This window comes from Pecten maximus, chromosome 15 (genome assembly GCF_902652985.1).
Source record: "Pecten maximus chromosome 15, xPecMax1.1, whole genome shotgun sequence".
In the NCBI taxonomy this organism is placed as follows: Eukaryota; Metazoa; Mollusca; class Bivalvia; order Pectinida; family Pectinidae; genus Pecten; species Pecten maximus.
Window position 1 is genome coordinate 8,228,036 of NC_047029.1, and position 25,723 is coordinate 8,253,758.

The 25,723-nt window shown below is 34.7% G+C and overlaps 2 protein-coding genes across 2 annotated transcripts in view; both read left to right on the forward strand.

Moving 5' to 3' along the window:
• Positions 1-1,745, forward strand: part of LOC117343833 — a 71,319-nt gene extending 69,574 nt beyond the window's left edge. The window contains exon 6 of the mRNA XM_033906355.1: positions 1,632-1,745. Coding sequence (XP_033762246.1) covers positions 1,632-1,635 — 4 coding nt within the window. The 3' untranslated portion in view covers positions 1,636-1,745. The remainder of the gene's footprint in view (positions 1-1,631) is intronic.
• The window catches only part of LOC117344137 (polycystic kidney disease protein 1-like 1), a 166,798-nt gene continuing 142,723 nt past the window's right edge, over positions 1,649-25,723 (forward strand). The window contains exons 1-5 of the mRNA XM_033906785.1: positions 1,649-1,747; positions 4,961-5,046; positions 7,357-7,512; positions 18,092-18,218; positions 23,534-24,072. Of these exons, the coding sequence (XP_033762676.1) occupies positions 1,649-1,747; positions 4,961-5,046; positions 7,357-7,512; positions 18,092-18,218; positions 23,534-24,072 (1,007 nt within the window). The remainder of the gene's footprint in view (positions 1,748-4,960; positions 5,047-7,356; positions 7,513-18,091; positions 18,219-23,533; positions 24,073-25,723) is intronic.

Below are 25,723 nucleotides of genomic sequence, written 5' to 3' on the forward strand. Positions count from 1 at the left end.
ATTTGTTAAATTACTTGCTTGCCCAGCGTCAACTGTGATGTCTTCAGTGGAAAATCAAATTAATGAATGACAAGAGTATGGGGCACTGGTAATAAAAGCAAGGCAAGCTTTCTAGTGAGACAGATGAAGCCCCTGATTGATAGTGATGTATTTTCTTCAAGGTTGCTACCAAAGGGGAATAATTACATTGATTTTTCGGTCAGACTCCTTTAGGCAAGAATACCGTATATAATCTACAGACACAATTTTTTCTTTTTCTTTTTTAAAGTATAATTTATACTAAAAGGTATTTGTTTAAAATACTTTCTAAATTCAAATGCATGGATGGAAGAAATTAGTGAATTCCTTCCAATATGGTCTTATTTCAAGATGACTTTGTTGTAAATGATGACATCATCAGTTTTGATGCAAATTCCAAGGAGCATTGTAGATAACAAGAAGACAAACTTTTGTAAAAACTTGCATGCTTGCAAGTATATGAAAAATAATCAAACATGGGTCTGTTCCACGAACAAGGAAATATCAACCCCTGTGTAAGAGCTAGTTTGACTGGTCATCACTCGGCAAGCCTATAGCTTACTGGCCAAACTCTGACACTAGGGTTGAGATATTCCCGTCCACAGAACAGACCCATTCTATTAATATTCTTTACTATAAAAGATAAAAGTACCCATTTCTTCATTAAATGTCTATTTAAATAAATATTATCAATTTAAAATGTGTAAACTTAAATATATAGTATCTTTCTAATTACTGGCTGTGGGTTAGAATTGGTACTTGGCCTTCAGTACTAGACTTGGTCTTTCCTGGTGTCTTCAGCGGCCTTTTGTACTTAGTTGTTAGACTTGGTCTTTCTGGTTTCTTCAGCAGCCTTTTGTACTTAGTTGTTAGACTTGGTCTTTCTGGTTTCTTCAGCGACCTTTTGTACTTAGTTGTTGGACTTGGTCTTTCTGGTTTCTTCTGCGGCCTTTTGTACTTAGTTGTTAGACTTGGTCTTTCTGGTTTCTTCAGCGGCCTTTTGTACTTAGCTGTTAGACTTGGTCTTTCCTTGTGCCTATAGCAGTGAGGTGGAAACTTGTAGAAAACTGACATATCTGTATTTTGAAATTTTGAATTGAGAAGAGCTTCAATGTTTGAAAAAAAATAGCAATGTGTACATGTTTTCTTTAAAGAAAATTACAAGTAGGGGATCCTGGAGCACAGAAAATTTGTCTATAGATATATTACTGGTTGTTGTCATATTACTCCATCAAATATAGTGCCAAAATTTGAGTAAAGTGTTCCAAATCTTTCTATGCTTCAGTTGATAATCAAGTGTAGTTAAAATGGGTTGTATATATTTCTTAAATTGCTCTACACACTTGAGCATTGTTTTTGTAGAACATTTATTTACAGAACAGTTATGTGGAATGTGTTTACTTAACACTTACAGAAATGTGCCTTGACTCAGTGGTATGCATGCTTACTGATCGATTTATTACAATAAAATTGGACTACAAATGATTAAAGAAAATTGTTTAAATGACATGATTGCTTATTGAAGTTTTACAATAATTATAATATGACTATGTTATGAGTGTATAAAATATGCTTGCTTGTGAATTAACAAATGTTCCATCTTTGTTTTACAGTTGATAACAGTACAAAGATGTTTAACGTTGATGTCATAGACCCATCCAGTGTAAAGTGGTACCTGTCACATGATGTCGTAATCCCTGTCAATCAATCGGTGGACTTTGTTTTAAAGGTATGTTAACTTATATAAAGTTAATTAATTTGTTGAGCATTTAACACTGTCCAAAATGAAATGTTAGAATATATTCTTTTCCCTTTGTCATTAATAAGGATTTCCCCGGTCTAAATCCTTTTCCCTCTATCATAATTAGGGATTTCCCAGGTCTATATCCTTTTCCCTTTATCATTAGTAGTGATTCCCCAGGTCTACATCCTACATCCTTTCCCCTTTATCATTAGCAGGGATTTCCCAGGTCTATATATCCTTTTCCCTTTATCATCAGTAGGGATTTCCCAGGTCTATATCCTTTTCCCTTTATCATCAGTAGGGATTTCCCAGGTCTATATCCTTTTCCCTTTATCATTAGCAGGGATTTCCCAGGTCTATATCCTTTTCCCTTTATCATCAGTAGGGATTTCCCAGGTCTATATCCTTTTCCCTTTATCATTAGCAGGGATTTCCCAGGTCTATATCCTTTTCCCTTTATCATCAGTAGGGATTTCCCAGGTCTATATCCTTTTCCCTTTATCATTAGCAGGGATTTCCCAGGTCTATATTCCTTTTCCCTTTATCATTAGTAGGGATTTCCCAGGTCTATATTCCTTTTCCCTTTATCATTAGCAGGGATTTCCCAGGTCTATATCCTTTTCCCTTTATCATTAGTAGGGATTCCCCAGGTCTACATCCTACATCCTTTTCCCTTTATCATTAGCAGGGATTTCCCAGGTCTATATCCTTTTCCCTTTATCATTAGCAGGGATTTCCCAGGTCTATATCCTTTTCCCTTTATCATCAGTAGGGATTTCCCAGGTCTATATCCTTTTCCCTTTATCATTAGAAGGGATTTCCCAGGTCTATATCCTTTTCCCTTTATCATTAGTAGGGATTCCCCAGGTCTACATCCTACATCCTTTTCCCTTTATCATTAGCAGGGATTTCCCAGGTCTATATTCCTTTTCCCTTTATCATTAATAGGGATTTCCCAGGTCTATATTCCTTTTTCTTTATCATTAATAGGGATTTCACATGTCTATACTCAAATAAGTACTTTAGTATTGCTATGAAATGATTCTATATCTCAGATGATTTGTTTGATTACATGAAATTATCTGTATATTAAGAATATGATCATGTTATGAATGTTTGCCTAATACAAAACAATCCAGGTGTAAACTAGGTTGTGAAGAATTAAATGTAAGAATTTGGATTAAAACCTCGAAACCGAGTTAGACATGTTCAGATCCATCTATTTTAAGTGATGAATCGGAGGTTTCTATGTCAAAAATGTGATAAGAGGTTTCTACGTCATAGATATGCTTTGGTAGAGAAGAGATGGTCCCAACAACATGCAGATATTTTGTCTTAAATGATAGACCATTAATCTCTGAAGATCATGTACAATTAACAGTTAGATCTTTACTGAACCAGTGTAAAATTAACACAGCTGAATCTTTACTGAACCTGTGTAAAACAAAAACAGCTGAATCTTTACTGATCCAGTATACAATTTACACAGTTGGATCTTTATTGAACCAGTGTAAAATTTACACAGCTAGATTTTTACTGAACTAGTATAAAATTAACACAGCTAGATGTTTATTGAACCAGTGTAAAATTAAAACAGCTAGATCTTGACTGAACCAGTGTAAAATTAACGCAGATCTTTACACTTAACCAGTGTAAAATTAAAACAGCTAGATCTTGACTGAACCAGTGTAAAATTAAAACAGCTGAATCTTCACTGAACCAGTGTAAAATTAACGCAGATCTTTACACTTAACCAGTGTAAAATTAAAACAGCTAGATCTTGACTGAACCAGTGTAAAATTAAAACAGCTGAATCTTCACTGAACCAGTGTAAAATTAAAGCTAAATTTTTACTGAACCAGTGTAAAATTAACATGGCTAGATGTTTATTAAACCAGTGTGAAATTAGCACAAATCCTATACTGATCTAACCAGGAAACTAAATTAATTGACTGAGCCAGTGTAAGATAAGCACAGATTGTCACCAAATTTTGGTGCTAATAGCACAGATCGTTACTGAATTAGTGCTGTTGTTATGGTTACTATATAGGTGGAGAGAGAGATGGGTTACGTGACATTATCAGTAAATTTTGTTTGTAGTGTTTCAACTAATGGCATTAAAAAATAGAAAAAATGCTGATGTTGGGAATAATATTGAATTTAGAAGCATGATGCAGAGATTAAATTGTCACATGACCCTTAGTTGGCAAACAACTATTTCGCCTAAAGGTTTCTAGTTTTAAATTACACTGTGGAGTGGTTGAGTATTTTGGAAGTGAAGTACAAACTAGATAATTGTATTGGCATTATCAGGCCCTGTTCGTATATATGGTTACCAGTGAGTCACTAGATCTTCATTCTATATCTGTGGTTTTGTAACAAGCAATATTTCATATTGTTTTATTTCTTCAGATTTGTCTATTTTAATAATTAGGACCCCGCATTGCTGTGGCCTATAATAATCACGGTGTCAATTCATCTTTCTGTAGGCACTTTCATTTCCACAGATTATCTCAGAATCCGGAAGGCCAAACTTTCTGAATTTTGACCTGGTGTTTCACTGTGATGTGCAAATGTGAAATAGGGGTTTGATTTGTTACTAATGTCAAGGTCATAATAGCTATTACTGAAAATAATACCAGGAATACACTGTAAAAATACATTGTCAGAAAGCCAAACTTTCTGAAAGTGACATGATGATACACTGTGTTATACAGATATACAATAGGGTAGGGGTTCAAAAAGATCCTAATGTCAAGGTCGGTGGAGGGTGGACAATTTTCAATGTTAAAGTGTCGTGTTAATTCACACATTTATTGTATTTTTACTCAGTATCAATGTAGCACTCGGTTTAGCTCAATGTAGGTAATCTAGTTCTATTACAGATATCTTTTCATAAAGTATATATCTACTGAAAATATCAATGTTGAAATTAAAATTGTTTGATCCAAATATTTTGTCCAAATGTTTTTTTTTGGCCATATATTTCTGATTTTATGCCTTTTCCAGGTATAAGCCTTTGAATCATTGTCTTGTGTTATACGCCCACCATTTACCTTGGATCAAATTTAGTCTTGGTTCCAGGGATTATTACAGGATGAATAATTTATGTTTCTCGTTTACTAAAATATTTACATTTGAATTAGATTAAATCACAAATGCTGTAAAAGCTTTTACTGATTTGATGTTGAATTTCAGGGGGAGCTGATGGAAGGGAGCATGGTACATGTGGAGTATACCGGTCCACAATACATAAAGCGACTTGTTGAGGCGACAGACAACAGGTACAAAGACAGTTTAATTTGTGTGGTCTGTTTGATACCAGCTGTGGTTACCATTTCAATCACTGTACCATTGGTTTGGGGCTATTGTCATCAGTTAATGTTGTAAACTTACCTCCCCCTGATTACATAATAGTTGTTACAGTGTTAATGTTGGTGTGATATCTCTCCCTTACTCCATAACAGCTGTTGTTGTCTTAATATACAGTTGTCTCCCTTGACTCCATAACACTAGGGCTTATGATGTACAGTTAACTCCCCTGACTCCATTACAGATGTTTCAGTGTTTATGTTGTAGTTATCTCCCCTTGTTCCCAGCTGTTGTTGTCTTAATATACAGTTGTCTCCCTTGACTCCATAACACTAGGGCTTATGATGTACAGTTAACTCCCCTGACTCCATTACAGCTGTTTCAGTGTTTATGTTGTAATTATCTCCCCTTATGTTTTACCCCTTAACAACAGGGTTTATGGTGTTGTTATTTCCCCTGACTCCATAACAAATGTTATATATATTTATATGTTTTATGTAATATAGAAATTAACCGATATTATTATTACTCTACTTGATTACCTGCTACTAGTCCTTTGTGAGGGGAGCACAGTCCTGATGGAGTAAGGGATCTAGTTTAAGGATTGTATTGTTATCTCCCTTGCCTCTTTAATTACTGTATCTGGATTAATATTTTTTCAGTTATCTCCACCGACTTCATAACAACTGGGTTTATGTTGTTGTTATCTCCCTGACTCCATAACAGCTGGGTTTCAGCTGTAGTAATCTCCCCTTACTCAAAAACAGCTGGGTTTCAGCTTTAGTAATCTCCCCTTACTCAAAAACAGCTTGGTTTCTGCTTTAGTTATCTCCCCTGACTCCATAACAGCTGGGTTTCTGCTTTAGTTATCTCCCCTTACTCTACAACAGCTTGGTTTCTGCTGTAGTTATCTCCCCTGACTCCATAACAGCTGGGTTTCAGCTTTAGTAATCTCCCCTTACTCAAAAACAGCTTGGTTTCTGCTTTAGTTATCTCCCCTGACTCCATAACAGCTGGGTTTCTGCTTTAGTTATCTCCCCTTACTCTACAACAGCTTGGTTTCTGCTGTAGTTATCTCCCCTTACTCTACAACAGCTGGGTTTCTGCTGTAGTTATCTCCCCTTACTCTACAACAGCTGGGTTTCTACTGTAGTTATCTCCCCTTACTCTACAACAGCTTGGTTTCTTCTTTAGTTATCTCCCCTTACTCTACAACAGCTGGGTTTCTGCTTTAGTTATCTCCTCTGACTCCATAACAGCTTGGTTTCTTCTTTAGTTATCTCCCCTTACTCTTCAACAGCTGAGTTTCTGCTGTAGTTCTCTCCCCGACTCCATAACAGATGATGGATCAATATAATGATATAGAGAAACAATGACAATGGTTGATATTTTGCACAGTTAGCTCCCTTTATACCTTAATGATCTTTAATGCTTTATATCATATTCACTCTCTATGAGGTCATATATATAATCTGCAGTGATGTAATTGTAAACCTTTTTTCACTGTGATTTGGTCCTTATTGATATAGATTATTTTTTCAATAGTTTTCCTGTAGAGGTCAAAAGAAGTGTTTTTTGTAGGACAACAAATCATGTCCTTTTTTCTGTTGTAATTTCAAAAGGATGAAAGTGTACAAATAGCTAAGTATAGCTCTGTAGGAATCCAACTCGATGATTCTCGCCTGTAAAATTTGTAAGCAGGATAAAGAAAAACTGTATATTGACATTATGGGAGCTAGCTTTCTGTATACACATGTTTGCTGTATTAGAGTGTGGATTTACATGGTATTTGAGGATAGAAAAGAGATCTCTGGTCGGTTAAACCAACAGGAAACAGCTCCTACTAAAACCCTTATCATATTAACGCATGGTTCAAGCATGCGTTCTTCGTATGTATTTGTACCAGCTTCTGTCAAATGTAAGCTTGTTAAAGGATTGACGTTTCATGGAACTTGTATGACTTAAATTTACAATCAGTGATAAAATAGATACAGATCGGTTAGACCATTTTGCAGCAGGATTTCATGTCATCCATCATTTAATTTCTTAAAAATCACTTATTTTCCAAAAAACATGCATAATATTATGATTGAGAGTAAGAGACTTCAGATTATAATTAAATAAGAAGTATAGTACTGGGTTTCAGTAACCTTTAGAAGTTTGATCAAATGAAATCAAGCTTGTTATATTTTATAATAAAATTAAGCTTGTTATATTTTACTTTGAAGTATCACGCTGGCATTGCCTTCAAACCTTCATTACCAGTTCCTGTTTATTTTCAGATGGAGCCAAGAATTTACAGAAGCAGGCTTGTATCAAACCTTTGTAACCATGGCAACTGGCAATGCTGGCTCAAACACCATTGAAAGCCTCCTTCTGGTTCAAGAGAACATCACTGGTTTACAGTTGACTGGGCCACAGCGAATTAAACTAGAAGCGTAAGATTTTCACTCTTAAACCATCTCATTTCTTCCCAAACAATTTATTCATAACAGAAATAAATGAATTATATTTGTTTTCAGTTTTTCATGATATGATTTATAAATCTATTTACCAAAGCTGTTTTCTAATGTGTGGAAATACAAAGCATGAAACATTGGCTTGTTTTAATTTTACTGATTACCAATAAGCTTTGAAGTGTTGCCTCACTAAGATGGACAGCTTATTCATGGTACATCTTCTGATCTACATTAGACCTCGGCATTTCTACAGACAGCTATATATAACATATCTACAAATCTGTTTGTGTGTTTCTACCTCTTCCAATTGTGTATTATTTGATTTGCTGTCCTGAATTACACCTCAGAGGTAGGCTAGAATTATACCCTGCATCAGATACAATAGTATCAAATTCACATTAAGTTGGCATCGGGTGTTGAAAATGCTACAGGTGAGCCAAGTTTCCGGTTTTAAGTGTTTGTACTTTGGGTTGAAGAGTATCGTTGGTATAGAATTATATCTTCAATTTCTAGATAAATATTGACCAGACAGAGGAAGAAGATCTAGAAATGTGTTAGATTTTACTGTGGAGTAGTGCCATGCACTTTTGAGAGTTTAAAAGACCAGAGATTTATTGTGCCTTGTAACATCAAAGGAAATACTTCAGGGAGGATCCAAATTTATTCCTCCCGATCATTGCACTTCTAAATGAGGTCATCACAGGGACGCTAAAGGTCATTCTATTGGATCTTGATTTGATTTCACTGACAGAATGCATTAGGGATTATAGAGGTGGATTTTGCATTAGAATCATTTTCTTTATTGAGATGTTGTGTACCCATGTTTTACAGGTATTTATTGAAGTTGATACTGCGACGAAATATGAAAAAAGTTACTTTAAATCTATAATATCTATATTAGGAGAGATTTTGATGATATCAGAACATTGTTATTATTTTTTAAATGAAGGTGAAGGAACTACATTTATTGTGTGGATGTATTTACGCCTGCCATATTCACCTATGGGATGTGATGTCACCACCTCTCACTTTCATTTCCATTCTATTTTCTTCCACAGTTCATTTTGCACTCTCTTTTGATGACGTAGTTGAGCTATATATGCATTTATGAAAAATACCAAGGCTAAAAATAATATATTATATCGTATGAAAAGAAAGATGTAGTTTTCTGTAATTTCTGTCCAGAGGAAGTACGAAATTCGTAGTTTTCTGTAATTTCTGTCCAGTGGAAGTACGAAATTCGTAATTTTATGTAATTTCTATCCAGTGGAAGTACGAAATTAGCAATTGTAGTTGTTATCTCCATTACTAAGTAGGGAGACGACTTTCCCAGAACTTCATATTGTGTATATATATGTGAGAAATAATGATTTATTCAACCACCCTGATAATTAATATTGTGAACATTTAATTCAACACTATTTTTGATAACAATTAGAATACTGATTATCACTGAAGAAGGGCTTAACATTTAATTGACTTTGAATGAGCTTATATATTCTGATATAACAAGACATTACAATAAACACAGGGTTTAGAGTCCCATATACAGATTTTATCAAAGTTTGAGCACAGAACAAAATGCCCTAAAACTGTGAGCAAGTTTTGTTTGAGAATTTGCTCAGTAAAATGTGTTACGTGATTCCCCACGTGTACTAAGAGGAAAGATTTCTGCCATCAGTTTCCACAGATATGTAAGTGTTTATAAACATTTGAGTGTTGTATAATCAAGGCTGTTCTTGGTAGTTTCCTCTCTGTCCTAAACTAGCCTGCACTTGGCTTCAACATTCTTCTGTAGTTTTCAGACCTTTTAAGCTTGTACATGACTTCAACTTCCCACTCTGAAGATTTCAGGCCTTTAAGCTTGTACATGATTTCAACTTTTCCCTCTCTGTAGGAGGTACATCTCATGTTATATCTATAACAAGCTTGTACATGACTTCAACTTCCCTCTTTGTAGATTTTTGGAGTGACCTGTCATTGCTCCCATAGTTACATTATAACCTGTGTGTTTTGTCCCATAACTACAATATAACCTGTGTGTTTTGTCCCATAGCTACATTATAACCTGTGTGTTTTGTCCCATAGCTACAATATAACCTGTGTGTTTTGTCCCATAGCTACATTATAACCTGTGTTTTGTCCCATAGCTACATTATAACCTGTGTGTTTTGTCCCATAACTATAATATAACCTGTGTGTTTTGTCCCATAACTACAATATAACCTGTGTGTTTTGTCCCATAGCTACAATATAACCTTTGTGTTTTGTATGTTATTTTCCTTTTCTTCTGTTCTCGATTCTGACACCATCTTATTCATCCTTCATATTCCTGTTTCACATTAGGTATTTACCTCTCAAATGTGCTTTCTTTTGATTGCCTTTCAAATATCTGAAGTACAAAGGTCAAAGTTCAAGGTTACTGTAACTTACAATTCTATACCACAATTTGTGTTATCTAAGGACTTTTCAATATATTCACCAACTTCATCCACTGCTAAGCATCCTTGCTGAACCACTTCTTGTTGAAGGGAAATTTATATTCGTGTCTGGAATCTGATAAAATGTTTATAAATGATTTTCTGATGGTTATGTTTTGCGGTTAAATGGCTGGCCTGCTATCTGAAGTGATATGTAACAAGTTTTCTACAGAATCAGAATTAGAGCAGCATGGGGTGACTTTGGTGTATTAGTGTCTTGACTGTTCTGCCAAATCTCTGTAATGTATTCATTGACATGATATTGGCAAAGTTTATTCGATATATAAGTCTTTGTAAGGATATAGAGTGGAAAACAAGGGAAGTCATTTATCTCTAATGAATCTGATTATGCAAAATTTTACATTTATATTGAAAAGTTCAGAGACAAATGACTTCATTATGCTGTAAACATACTGACTTTGGAACAGTAAAATTTTAGCAAATTACCAAATTTAAAAAAACTTTAAAAGATTAGTACAATGATAAATTATATTCCATAGAAATAGTGTATAGAAAGTGTAATTAGCACAGACATGATTAAGTGCAAAGCTTCTTGCTTGAAAAAGTACTTAACTCTTTCCGTACTCACGACGACTACAGACGTCACAAAAATGTGCTCTTGTATCCTTCATGACGACTACACACGTCGCAATTAACATGCCTTCCATCCTTTGTGACGACTCAAACCGTCGGAAAACATCGCGAAAGATGTTGATATTACTTGCTGGTTTAGCATAGTCATACGAAGGAATTGACACGGAAATGATGTTTTTTAAGAAATAAAAAGCAATGTAAATATTGTATTGATGGTATATTTTACGTACCAGAAGCATAATTCATTCGTTAAGATTGTCTATTTCAAAGAATTCCGCCGGTTCATGCCGAGCTGTTTACATATATAGCTACAAAATGGCGGCCTCAAATTTACTTTCGTTTTCTGCGAGATTGTTGAGGTGTTAAACACAATAAAACAATTAAAAACAATAATATATATATAATTGAGTAACGTTTATCATCAAAATAAGTAAGAAATACGTAAAATATTTTTACACACCGAAAAAACGATGTTTTGGCTGCGTGATTTCTTGCACATGTGTGACACATGTGCCGATTAACATGTCATTTCCCGCGATTCTGCCTGGTGATTTCGCCGTATTTTAAAGGAAAAATTGGGTAAAAGAGTTTCCGTACTCAGTACTTGTTCCATATGATAAACTTCATTTAATATTAAGCATTATACAACAGTAAAAGATCAGTAAAAGATCGTTTTATCGACGTCTGATGTGATAGCCATATGCTCCAATACACAAAGGACCTACCCAGCATTCACTTCCGGTAGCGACCGCGAAATTTGAATGAGTACGTAAAGAGTTAAATGAAATAACTGCTAAAATTTTGTACGTTTGCAGTAGTTTGAATCTGTTTAATATTGTAAGGTAGAGACAAACCAGTGTAGGAATTGTTCCCCAGGTCTACCTCCACCACCACCATATGCCATACCAGTACAAACACCATATGTCTGTATAATGGAGAAAAGAGAAGATGTATCTTTAATATCTGCTGAATGCTTCCAATGTACGTCATGATTGATCCAGGAACTTCTCCCCCCTCCCCGCTGAAAAATCATGTCTACCTGAAGTGCTTCCTCTAAATGCCATTATGTACACAGAACCCATGGTGCTCCGTAAGTTTGCTTTTTACCGATGCAACGTTTCTAATTGGGGCATATTGCTTATTATTCTTCCAGCGTGTCTAATTATTATCCTGATTTTTTCCCTGGTACAGTTGTAATTGCGAAAAAACGAGCTAGTGACAGAGAGCTGTGTGTAGTTAGGGTATCTTAGCTGTCCTAATAAAACTGATTCACTTAACCAGTACAGTAAACACTGTAATTAGTACACAAACTAATATCTTGTCATCAATTACAATCTGGGATGGTTTTCTTGTTTGTCATTTGCCCCGCCCCTACTAGGCTTTGTATTAAGGCTTGTTGGGGAAACCTCTGTCACACTGATGATTTTGATTGGCATGTTCTTCTCTGGTTTCTGGATGTAATTCTTGGTGTCATTTCTTGAATAAGAGAGTATTGTCATTTTCTAGGACAGGTTAATCACACAACCATATAAAGTATTCTAATTAAACTATACTGACACGTTGATATCATATCATTACAGTTGTTAGGTTAATTTTATACCTGTTGTTTTATTGAGGGCAGATAGTGTTATCCATGTCCTCACCCAGTCGGGGGCTGCGATGGCCGAGTGGTTAAGGTGTCCCGACACTTTATCACTAGCCCTCCACCTCTGGGTTGCGAGTTCGAAACCTACGTGGGGCAGTTGCCAGGTACTGAGCGTAGGCCGGTGTTTTTCTCCGGGTACTCCGGCTTTCCGCCACCTCCAAAACCTGGCACGTCCTTAAATGACTCTGGCTGTTAATAGGATATTCAACAAAACAAACCAAACCCCACCAAGTCCCTAACCTTAGACAACCCTTCAGCACAGTCCCTTACGTAGAGAACCCTTCAGCACAGTCCCTTACGTAGAGAACCCTTCAGCACAGTCCCTTACCGTAGAGAACCCTTCAGCATATTGTGTTCATGTTTACATCATGGTGTCATAAGTTGTACACCTGATTATATTCTGGTTGTCATTATTCAAGGTGAATGGGTCAGGGGTCAAATTTGACCCCTTCTTGAATTCAGAAGTTGTGTTAAGAGTGGGGTCATTAATGCCTTACAAATATTTTCAAGTACAAAATTTAATATGTTAATCTTGGTCTTCAATTTTTGTTTTCAACATTTTCACAAGCTCAAAATCATTTTAGATAAAATCATTTGAGCAGCACTGGTAGTATTAGCTCCTTGTTTTAACAAAACATTGTGTGTTTCGTTTAGATATTTAGACAGGGTGTGGCAATTAAGCCATTCAGGGTTTTACCAATTTAATTAAGATATCTGTATTTAGATAAAGCAGACTTCAGTTGAATGTTAGGATAGAGGGTTGATCTTGTTTTAGCATACTGTTTCTTAGTATCCAGTGTGTGGTGGAAAGTAAGGCAAGAAACCGTTAATGGCAATATCAAATGATGATGATTAAATTAGATTTTCAAGGGAGAAAAATAAATCACACTGTGACGTTTTAGATGACATTGAGGCTGTGACCTTGTAAATGGCATTGATGCTGTGATATTGTAGATGATATTGAGGCTGTACGTGACTTTGTAGAAATCTTTGAGGCTCTACATGACCTTGTAGATGAAATTGAGGCTGTGACTTTGTTGATGATATATATTGATGCTGTAGAGCCTGTAGGTGATACTGAGGCTGTGACTTTGTAGATGTTGATGCTGCAATATTGTAGACGTTATTGAGGCTGTGACCTTGTAGATGGCATTGAAGCTGTGACCTTGTAGATGAAATTGAGGCTGTGACCTTGTAGATGAAATTGAGGCTCTGACCTTTTAGATGGCATTGATTCTGTGAGCTTGTAGATGATTTTGAGGCTGTAACCCTACGTATAGATTGTATTGAGTCTGTGACTTTTAGCTCTTGCATATATTAGACTGTTTCTGACAAAATATTAAAGCTAGAGCAACCAAGCTTGGATTGTATATATATTGTGGAATGTATAGCTGAATGCATTAATACAAACTTAATTCGCATTTTTATCGCTTTTTGTATATTTTGGGTAAAAACCTCAAATTTGTGGACTTTGAAGAAAATAAATTTTAAGGTTTTGAGTTTAAGTCTGTTTCTGATGAAGTATAAGTGCTAGACCAACCAAACCTCAGTCATGGATGTATCATAAGTAGTGGAGCCTACTGCACTAAAAGCATTTCATGGATTTATGCAGTTTTTGGGATAAAAACCTCAAATTTCTGGAATTAGAACAAAATCAATGTTACATTATGCATTTAAGTATACTTTTAGCATTTCAATTATAGATGTGCTTATAATGCATGCTGCATATACGATTCAATAATTTCTGCCTTTCTCACACCCATTACCTAAGAAGTATCTAGTTATATTGCACTTTAAGATGTGACCTACAATTTCTTTAGTCTCTTCAAATGTATCCTTGAGTACCCATGTAGTAAATGTTCATGATATTGACAAAGTGACACATGTGTAATTCTTGTGTAGATGCTATTGATGCTGCCCTGATAATGTGGTAGGGGGGTTGTAGAAGATACTGTGACCTTAAGTGATATTGATACTGTGACCTTGTGATATTGGTGCTGACCTCCTGATATTGTATCAGGGGTTTTGTAGAAGATACTGTGACCTTGTGATATTGGTGCTGACCTCCTGATATTGTATCAGGGGTTTTGTAGAAGATATTGTGACCTTAAGTGATATTGGTGCTGTGACCTCCGAGCTGATATTAGGTTTGGGGTTTTGTAGAGGATGTTTGAGTCTGGGATGTTGATAGTCTTGGTCCTCTTTGCCCAATTCTATACAGATATATTAGAGGCAATGCTCCATTGTCTAGCCATGGTGTGATTTAATGGGTGGTCTGGGCTTCTGGACTGTGTATGGATCAAGTAGAAAGACACAGAGCAACACCATATACATAGAACTCTGTCTCCTGATTGGCCATAATACCAGAGGATGTTATACAAGCACCTATCACATCTGGGGATACTATACATAGAACTCTGTCTCCTGATTGGCCATCACACCAGAGGATGTTATGCAAGCTCCTATCACATCTGGGGATACTATACATAGAAATCTGTCTCCTGATTGGCCATCACACCAGAGGATGTTATGCAAGCTCCTATCACATCTGGGGATACTATACATAGAAATCTGTCTCCTGTTTGGCCATCACACCAGAGGATGTTATACAAACTCCTATCACATCTGGGGATACTATACATAGAATTCTGTCTCCTGATTGGCCATCACACCAGAGGATGTTATACAAACTCCTATCACATCTTGGGATACTATACATAGAATTCTGTTTCCTGATTGGCCATCAACCCAGAAGATGCAGGGATCATTTTGGAGGGAGCCATTGGCCCACAATTTTTCTGAATGAACCACACGATTCAGAAAAAATCCTTTAAATTTCTATAAATGGCCCATAAATTATATCAAAGATAGTTCTTTTCACCCAACATGCTGTGCAGGCGACACATGTGGAATTCTTGTTTTATCCTTAATTTGACCTTGGCCTGAAAATCACAAATTATGACACCCAATTATACCTAGCCAAGTGATATCAATTAATCAGGTTTCCATATGTTCTAAGTCATTTACATATGCTATTATCCCCTAGAATCTATAAAATTGCATAGTTTTGACACTATCTAGGCCAGCATGGTTTTCTTCAGATAAGTTTATATACCTCAATTACTGCTTGACACATACAAGGCATTCCTTTAGATAACAACTATTTTATTTTTGCATTGCAACAGGAATCTGAGATTTTATTTCTTTATATGTTGTCAAATGATGGAGTTAAGTATCATATTCACGTTAATGGATGTAGTCTACTGACACAATTTTTACAGGCATTATTTTAGGCTGTATGATACCTGTTCACAACATAAAGGCTGTTTTTTAGCTAACTGTTTGTAGACATTGTTTATTAAGGCTGTATGCTACCTGTCTACTGTAGACATCATTTAAGGCTGTATGTTACCTTACTGTTGTATATATCATTTAAGGCTGTATGCTACCTTACTGCTGTATATATCATTTAAGGCTGTATGTTACCTTACTGTTGTAGATATCATTTAAGGCTGTATTTTACCTTACTGTTGTATATATCATTTAAGGCTGTATGCTACCTTACTGTTGTATATATCATTTAAGGCTGTATTTTACCTTACTGTTGTAGACATCATTTAAGGCTGTATGCTACCTTACTGCTGTAGATATCATTTAAGGCTGTATGTTACCTTACTGCTAGAGATCATTTAAGGCTGTATGTTACCTTACTGTAGTAGATATCATTTAAGGCTGTATGTTACCTGTCTGTTGTAGACATCATTTAAGGCTGTATGCTACCTTACTGCTGTAGACATCATTTAAGGCTGTATGCTACCTTACTGTTGTATATATCATTTAAGGCTGTATGTTACCTTACTGCTGTAGACATCATTTAAGGCTGTATGTTACCTTACTGCTGTAGATATCATTTAAGGCTGTATGTTACCTTACTACTGTAGATATCATTTAAGGCTGTATGCTACTTTACTGTTGTATATATCATTTAAGGCTGTATGCTACCTTACTGTTGTATATATCATTTAAGGCTGTATGTTACCTTACTGTTGTAGATATCATTTAAGGCTGTATTTTACCTTACTGTTGTATATATCATTTAAGGCTGTATGCTACCTTACTGTTGTATATATCATTTAAGGCTGTATGCTACCTTACTGTTGTAGACATCATTTAAGGCTGTATGTTACCTTACTGCTGTAGATATCATTTAAGGCTGTATGTTACCTTACTGTAGTAGATATCATTTAAGGCTGTATGTTACCTGTCTGTTGTAGACATCATTTAAGGCTGTATGCTACCTTACTGCTGTAGACATCATTTAAGGCTGTATGCTACCTTACTGTTGTATATATCATTTAAGGCTGTATGCTACCTTACTGCTGTAGACATCATTTAAGGCTGTATGCTACCTTACTGTTGTATATATCATTTAAGGCTGTATGCTACCTTACTGTTGTATATATCATTTAAGGCTGTATGCTACCTTTCTGTTGTAGACATCATTTAAGGCTGTATGCTACCTTACTGCTGTAGACATCATTTAAGGCTGTATGCTACCTTACTGTTGTATATATCATTTAAGGCTGTATGCTACCTTACTGTTGTATATATCATTTAAGGCTGTATGCTACCTTACTGCTGTAGATATCATTTAAGGCTGTATGTTACCTTACTGCTGTAGATATCATTTAAGGCTGTATGCTACCTTACTGTTGTATATATCAGTTAAGGCTGTATGATACGTTACTGTTGTAGACATCATTTAAGGCTGTATGTTACCTTACTATTGTAGATATTTTAAAGCTGTATGTTACCTTATTGTTGTAGACATCATTTAAGGCTGTATGTTACCTTACTGTTCTATATATCATTTAAGACTGTATGTTACCTTACTGTTGTAGATATCATTTAAGGCTGTATGATACGTTACTGTTGTAGACATCATTTAAGGCTGTATGTTACCTTATTGTTGTAGACATCATTTAAGGCTGTATGTTACCTTACTGTTCTATATATCATTTAAGACTGTATGTTACCTTACTGTTGTAGATATCATTTAAGGCTGTATGTTACCTTACTGCTGTAGACATCATTTAAGGCTGTATGTTACCTTACTGTTGTAGATATCATTTAAGGCTGTATGCTACTTTACTGCTGTAGACATCATTTAAGGCTGTATGCTACCTTACTGTTGTAGACATCATTTAAGGCTGTATGTTACCTTACTGTTGTAGAAATCATTTAAGGCTGTATGTTACCTTACTGTTGTATATATCATTTAAGGATGTATGCTACCTTACTGTAGTAGACATCATTTAAGGCTGTATGCTACCTTACTGCTGTAGATATCATTTAAGGCTGTATGTTACCATACTGTAGTAGACATCATTTAAGGCTGTATGCTACCTTACTGCTGTAGACATAAGTTAAGGCTGTATGTTACCTGTCTGCTGTAGACATCATTTAAGGCTGTATGGTACCTTACTGTTGTAGACATCATTTAAGGCTGTTTGCTACCATACTGCTGTAGATATCATTTAAGGCTGTATGTTACCTTACTGCTGTAGACATCATTTAAGGCTGTATGATACCTTACTGTTGTAGAAATCATTTAAGGCTGTATGCTACCTTACTGTTGTATATATCATTTAAGGCTGTATGCTACCTTTCTGTTGTAGACATCGTTTAATGCTGTATGCTACCTTACTGCTGTAGAGATCATTTAAGGCTGTATGCTACCTTACTGCTGTAGACATAAGTTAAGGCTGTATGTTACCTTACTGCAGTAGACCATGCCAGTTAAATCATGTGATTTACAGTATATTTCCTTTATTTCCAGACTTGCTAAGGACTATTTCTGGGAGGCTATCATCCGCTCTGGGACAGATGTTATGTACCTGTGGTCTCTCCTTCCCCTGAGTGAGGAGCCTAACATCACAGGGGTCCCCTATGGTGTTTTGGACAAGGTGAGTGACTTAAGATGGATCAATATCCAATTTGAAATACTCATGGAATTATTTTATGATAACATTTATCTACTCTATCATTACCTACCATTTTATTTTTCAAGATTTTCATTACAACACATGAGTGTCATTTGTTGGCTGTAATATAAAACAAAAATAAAAAATCAGGACAAAAATGAGAACATTCTTTTTTACCACATTTTAATATGAACATTCCCTGTGTTTGAAAATATTTTCATAATAAGGAACAGACATAGCATGCGTAGGATTATGTTACCTGGGGGATGGAGAGTTACCTACAGAAATGTGTTTGGGGGATTACATGATGTAATTGTCAAGGAATTTGTGAGATCACCTGAGGTTAGACATAACAGGAGAATATTACAACCTTTACTACCAACCTTCAGTTTAACGACTCCAGGGATTATATCTATGATACAGGTGTGTAACTGATGTATCAGACAAACAGCATTAATGTCCTTTAAGATAATGTTACTGGGGAGTTTAGTAAAGTGTTTCACAATTTATGTGGATACTTTTAATGGGGGAACATCAAGATAGCATTACTTCATTCTCATCTATTTCATGTTTTATGTAGATACTTTTAATGTGGATAAATTGTTAAAAAGGCTATCATTAAAGTGTGATGATATATATAATAAAGAAAGTCATTTAAAATACCACAGGTATTATAATATGATAAAGAAATTCATCAGAATAAGTCATTTAATATAGAAATTCATCAGAAGAAGTCATTTAATATAGAAATTCATCAGAATAAGTCATTTAATATAGAAATTCATTAGAATAAGTCATTCAATATAGAAATTCATTAGAATAAGTCATTTAATATAGAAATTCATCAGAATAAGTCATTTAATATAGAAACTCATCAGAATAAGTCATGCAATATAGAAATTCATTAGAATAAGTCATTTAATATAGAAATTCATCAGAATAAGTCATTCAATATAGAAATTCATCAGAATAAGTCATTTAATATAGAAATTCATTAGAATAAGTCATTTAATATAGAAATTCATCAGAATAAGTCATTTAATATAGAAATTCATTAGAATAAGTCATTTAATATAGAAATTCATCAGAATAAGTCATTTAATATAGAAATTCATTAGAATAAATTAAGTCATTTAATATAGAAATTCATCAGAATAAGTCTTTTAATATAGAAATTTATTAGAATAAGTCATTAAAAATACTAGAGTTAGAATAATAATACAGAAATTAATGGTAATAAATAATTAAATACTAAGGTAGAATAATAATAAAGAAATTAATGGGAATAAGTCATTAAATACTAAGGTAGAATAATAATAAAGAAATTAATGGGAATCAGTCATTAAATACTAAGGTAGAATAATAATAAAGAAATTAATGGGAATAAATAATTAAATACTAAGGTAGAATAATAATAAAGAAATTAATGGGAATCAGTCATTAAATCAGTGCATTCCGCTTAATCGGGTTGCCTATTTGCGGGGACTTTTTACCCGATTAACCGACTTACCCGATAAGCCGAAATGCTTGTCGCCATCTTGGATTTGGTCCGTAATGGTAGTCAGACTTGGGTCGATTTTGGATGAAAATATTTGCGTTATTATTGTTAATAAACGGTGTTTTTGTTTGTGCTTTTACTGATGTCAAATTTTCAGATTACTATTACTAATTGTATAAAAATGTGTGTATTAAAATAACAAAACCTTAATGATTTTCTTATTCGCGGCACAGTACAATCGTAGCACCTCAAATCGGGGGGTCATACATCCCTGTTTCATCCGTGTGTTCCTAATTTGACATACGATCTAAGGACTCGCCGACAATTACATCTAAAATCATTTATGTTTATCATAGAGACATTCTTATGTTCGCTTTGAAGTTTAAAATATTCCATATTATTTCCAATTACCAAAGCACAGAGATCGGAGAAACCGAGTTTATTTAGGTCGTTTCCTGTGGTATAAATTTATACGAACTTGACACTGGCAGTCACTGATAAAACAACACGAAATCCAATGTAATGTTTTTATTAACCAGTTCTAATCCTAACATGAATAGGAATTATGAGCTAACGTCGGGCGTCTGTCCTTTTACTGCTCGCTACTGATTTTTAACTCACCTGTGTATCGGTGTCGTCACATTTCCCCGTGGCGAACCCCTCACTTTGGATTCGCCACATACAGTAAGCGGTGATATCAATCGATCTGTAGCAATATCAGACCCAGGTAAAAACCTATTGTTTTGGTTTTTGCTTCGAAGATTTTACATCCCAGACGTAAAAGTTTAATTGTCTAGTCGCTTAATTATGCTTTTAAAACCCCATTACGTTTTGCCTGCTGCTGACTCTAAAAATAACATTTAATTTTACCCACAATTCTTAGTCGACTTCCTGTTGGGGAAAAACCACACGAGGCAGAATCAACAACAACACAGTTCTGAACATGACAAAACCCCGACATAACATTACCGTTTAAGGTAATATTTAACTGTTTTTTGACATTTGAACCATCAAAATTACACTATTTGTTGATAAATGTCTAAAACTTAAAGAAATACGCGATGACTTTCGTGAAAATCGGAGCATTTCTATTTTTTGTCCCGATTGTTCTATTCGAATAACCGAAAAATACGACTTTTCCAACCCAATTAAACGAATTTTTTTAACATGATTTAAGAGAAAATGGTTTTGGTTTTTGAAATTTTACCCAATTAAACGAAATACCCGATTAAGCGTTACCCGATTAAGTGGAATGCACTGTACTAAGGTAGAATAATAATAAAGAAATTAATGGGAATCAGTCATTAAATACTAAGGTAGAATAATAATAAAGAAATTAATGGGAATAAGTCATTAAATACTTAGGTAGAATAATAATAAAGAAAAATAATGGGGATAAGTCATTAAATACTAAGGTAGAATAATAATAAAGAAATTAATGGGAATAAGTCATTAAATACTAAGGTAGAATAATAATAAAGAAATTAATGGGAATCAGTCATTAAATACTAAGGTAGAATAATATAGAAAAATAATCAGGATAAGTTATTAAAATACTCTGGGTAGAATAATATAGAAAAATAATGGGGATAAGTTATTAAAATACTCTGGGTTGAATAATATAGAAAAATAATGGCGATAAACCATTAAAAAAATTATTGGTTTGGTAATATAATAGAAATTTATTGGTATAACTTATTAAAAATAATAGGTTGTAGAATAATAATATAAAGATTTAATGGGAAGAAGTCATTAAAATACTGTATGTATGATAACTTAAAAATAGATAGGGATAGATCTTTAAAAATACTGTATGAATAATGATATAGAAATTAATTGGTATAAGTAATTAAAAATGCTATAGGTAGAATAATATAGAAAATTAATGAGGATAAGTCATTAAAACTACTCTAGGTAGGATAATATAGAAGAATAATAGGGATAGAAGAATAATGGGGATAAGTCATTAAATACTATAGGTACAACAATATATAGAACATTAATGAGGGTAAATTATTAAAAAAACTAAAGGTAGAGTATCAATATAGAAATTAATTGTGGTAAGCCATTAAAAGATAGGTCCTGGTAAACAGATATGTAATCTTGATACAGTGAAATGTACCAGCCCCCAATTCACCTTGTATACAGAAAAGATAGTACAGCTGCCTTCATCGGAGTGGTGGAGCCTAAGAGGGGAATTAGTAGGGGGTAGAGGTTAATAAATTTTAAAGACCACTTGAATTTTAGTGTAATTAAAAAGGATCATCTTTGGATGTATGGAATGTTGTATTGATAACGGATGTGGCTGTCTTAGATGGAAAGGTTCAATAGAGAAAATGGGTTTTAGTTTCTCCTGCTCTAATAAGTGAATGTTATTCAAATCTGTTTTGGCATATGTTTTCAGATGTTAACCTACCAATTTTCTTCCAAGAGGAAATCATGTTGATGCATGTCCTTGTTTCCATGGTGTAATTACACTTGTCTGCGGTTGTCTAGTGCTGTAAGGCAGATCTGCTAAGGAAATAATGCGTTGATATATAATACGTTTATGGAGCTCTCTACAGTAGTCAGGTTAAGTAAGATGGATGCTTCTGACAAAATGGGAAAAAAAATATAATTTTTTTTTGTTAAATATTGAGTGTTTGGTGGTGCCTCATCTAATGCTGAACCGAGTTCAATGGAGATTCCTACCTGTCGTTCCCTCTGTAATTTTGTTTTTTTCTCATTATTCATCAATTTCACCATAGTTACAGTGCATGGTTGTCATGGGTTACAGTATGCATCGAAATTAGGTGGAGATAATTATTAAGTGCACGGACAAATTATATGATGTAATCCATCATGGCCGCCATAGCGCGTTGGAGATGACGGGTATGGGACAGGGCGCTGGTGTAACATGCGACTGGCCGTGATTATGGCGCCAGGCTGAGCAGGCTAGGATTAAAGGATGGCCAAGTTTGTGTTGTGATTTGTATTACTGGCTGATGAATGGATATGTCTTGGTGACACGTTTGCGGGTCTTTTTCGGAATTTAACAATAAGGTATTATAAAACTAGTTGACAACAAAAGAAAAAAAAGGTTGTAAAATTTCAATTGATGCATTTCTGGTATGGGGAATGGCACATGTGTACACAGAAAAATGTGAACATATTTCAGTTTAGGTACTGGAAAAGTAGGAGGAATATGTGTAATGATAACATTATAATATAGGTATACCCTTACCCTGCTGTTGTTTGGAGTCGTTACCTGATCATCAGGTTGTGGTATTATGTGGTCACCTGACTTGATGTTAGTCAGCTGGATACAGGAGGATTTGGTGTACAGTGCTCCTTTACCAGGTTGTCCTGTAAATGTTCACTCTTTTGAAATCTTAAACCGTTTGAGAAAACATTTGGTTGTAATTAAAATTTGATAAAAATGGTAATTGTTGGTATAATTATAAGCTGAAGCAGTTGAACAGTTGGTCTCTCGACCACATATATTCTGTTTAAAATAAAATTTTATAAAACTCAATAACTATTGAAATAGATAGAGCAGAAGTAGTGGATTAGTAGCTGCTGTTTGGATTTTATCACACCTATATTTGAGGCTATATACTTTTAGTAGCGAAGTTAGCTGATGATGGATAATTTACAGTAAGTTGAGGCAGAAATTAACACTGTCTGTGGTGTCATAATGGAGTTTTAAAAGATAACTATGTTTACCCAATACTGTGACAATATCATTACAGCTGGAAAACTTAATCTTTCTGCAAAAGATTGACCAATGCTGATGTCTGTTTTATTTTTATGCTTTCAGCATCGCAGGCATTTTCAGGACCCAGGAATTTATAATCTTGTTGTATCCGCCCGCAATAATGTGAGCCAAGCTGAGGCCAATTTACTTATCATTGTGTCACATCCTGTAAGCAAGGTAACTGTCCAGACACGTCCAATTCCACTGGGCAGCACAAGCAACATCACTATCACAGCAATAGGAGCAGATAACGTGAGTGTACAAGTGGATTTTGGGGACAATTCATCGACAGAGGTTGTATTACAGTCCAACTCCAATGTATCCACTTACAACGAGACAATCCTCCATCGCTATACAAGTAAAGGAACATACATAATCAGGGTCAATGTTTCAAACCAAGTGTCATTTTTAGAGGAGACCGGAGTCGTGTTGGTTGGTGAACCCATCACAGGCATAAAACTACATACAACCTCACCAGCCATAGTACAGGTGGCAGAATGGGTCGTCGTCACGGCAACAGTCGCTACTGGAGATGACCTCACTTTTGAGTGGGATTTCTCTGACGAAGTTTACCAGACCAGCCAGTACCTGAAAGTTATAAGGTAAGTTCAAGAAATATATGGTTAATTATGTCTATAAACTGCCCATGAAACCTTCATGCAATGGTTTCACTGTAAATTGGATGTTTAAGAAAGGTCAGGCTACATAAAGAGATATATTCAGACTAATACAAAAATAATGATATGTTGATATTATAAAGTGAACTACGTACATCATGGCCAGTAGGTATGTGGTAAGCATCCTCAGTCAGTCATATAACTTATGAATATCGTTCAGAAATAAGTGAAATCGCAAATAACAGTTACAATGTAAGAAACTTCATTGCATGTCTTTAGAATTAGTGAGCGATGCTGGATACTTAAATACAGGACTCGGGGGGGCCTTCTAGTGGATGTCCTTTGAATGAATGAGCAATGCTGGGTACAGGCCCCAGGGGCCTGTTGTTTAGTGTTTTGATTTAATACTGAGAAGACCTTGACCAAAATGCAACCCATATTATGCTTGCTTTTCACCTTTTTATCAGCATGAATTCATGCAGGTCCCACTTCCTGTGAAAAGTGTTTTGCTAATTATAAGGTGTTGAGGGAAATAATCTTCTACACAAAATTGTCATTATCAACTAAAAACCTTGTGAAACTAATTGTATGATGATCAAATTCGATTGACAATTAAGACATAAATAATTGTATGTAATGAGAATATTTTTGTAAAAAAAGATTTGAGTCAACAATTTTATCATTAAGTTTTCAATCCTGAGGGAATCTTCAACGTTTTTTTTTTTTTTTTTTTGCATATCCTAGCCATACAAAATGACAATGGAAAAATTGTTAAGAAATTATATCTTAAACCCAATTATCATCACCAGAAACTAAATATTTTGGCAACTATACAGTGGATATAGAAAGGAGGCAGGATGAATTTGTAATTGATAGTGCTTTACACAGAGTAGGGGGGAAAGGACTGATGGATTAAACTTTTGGATGAAATTGAAGTTTTAATTAATAAGTCAAACTTTTATAACTTAAATATCCAAATAAAATACCTACACCCCTCTTTGTAGCTTATAGAATGAACGATTTAAATATCCAGCCCTCCCTACCTCCACACGCATGACCGTGTATAAGATAGCCACAGAGTTATCTCCCTTTCTCCTTTTTTGGTGCCTACTTTTGGCCCAAAAGGCTTTATATCCAATTATTGTCCTGTTAAAGATTTTTTGAAAAGTTTTAGATAGTAAATTAAACAAATTGAGCATCAGAATTTCATTTTATTGATTATTCTTTATTTTGTTAAAAACGGCATATGTTGCTATTTTTGGGAGCAATGTAATTTTTACACTTATTTCTTCTTTCATCAGAAAGGGAAGGAATATTCCTGGCATAATGCAGAAGAAAAATTTTAAAATGTTGATTTTCAAAATTTGCAAAGCAACAAAAAACAAAACAAAAAAATGAACATTTAGACAGTGGCTGGCTTATATATTTTATATTGGGCAATGTTTTGATATTGAACTTCTTTTAAAACTGTTTCTTGATAGAGAAACATAAAGGAATATCAAAATATTAAATATTGAATTATCCTGATTAGTGAAAGGTGTGGGGGGGGGGGGGGGGGGGGGGGGGGTGGCGCGCTTTTTTTCTTTATTTATCTTTTTTTTTTTTTTTTTTCATTTTTTATTTTCGCAATTTTCAC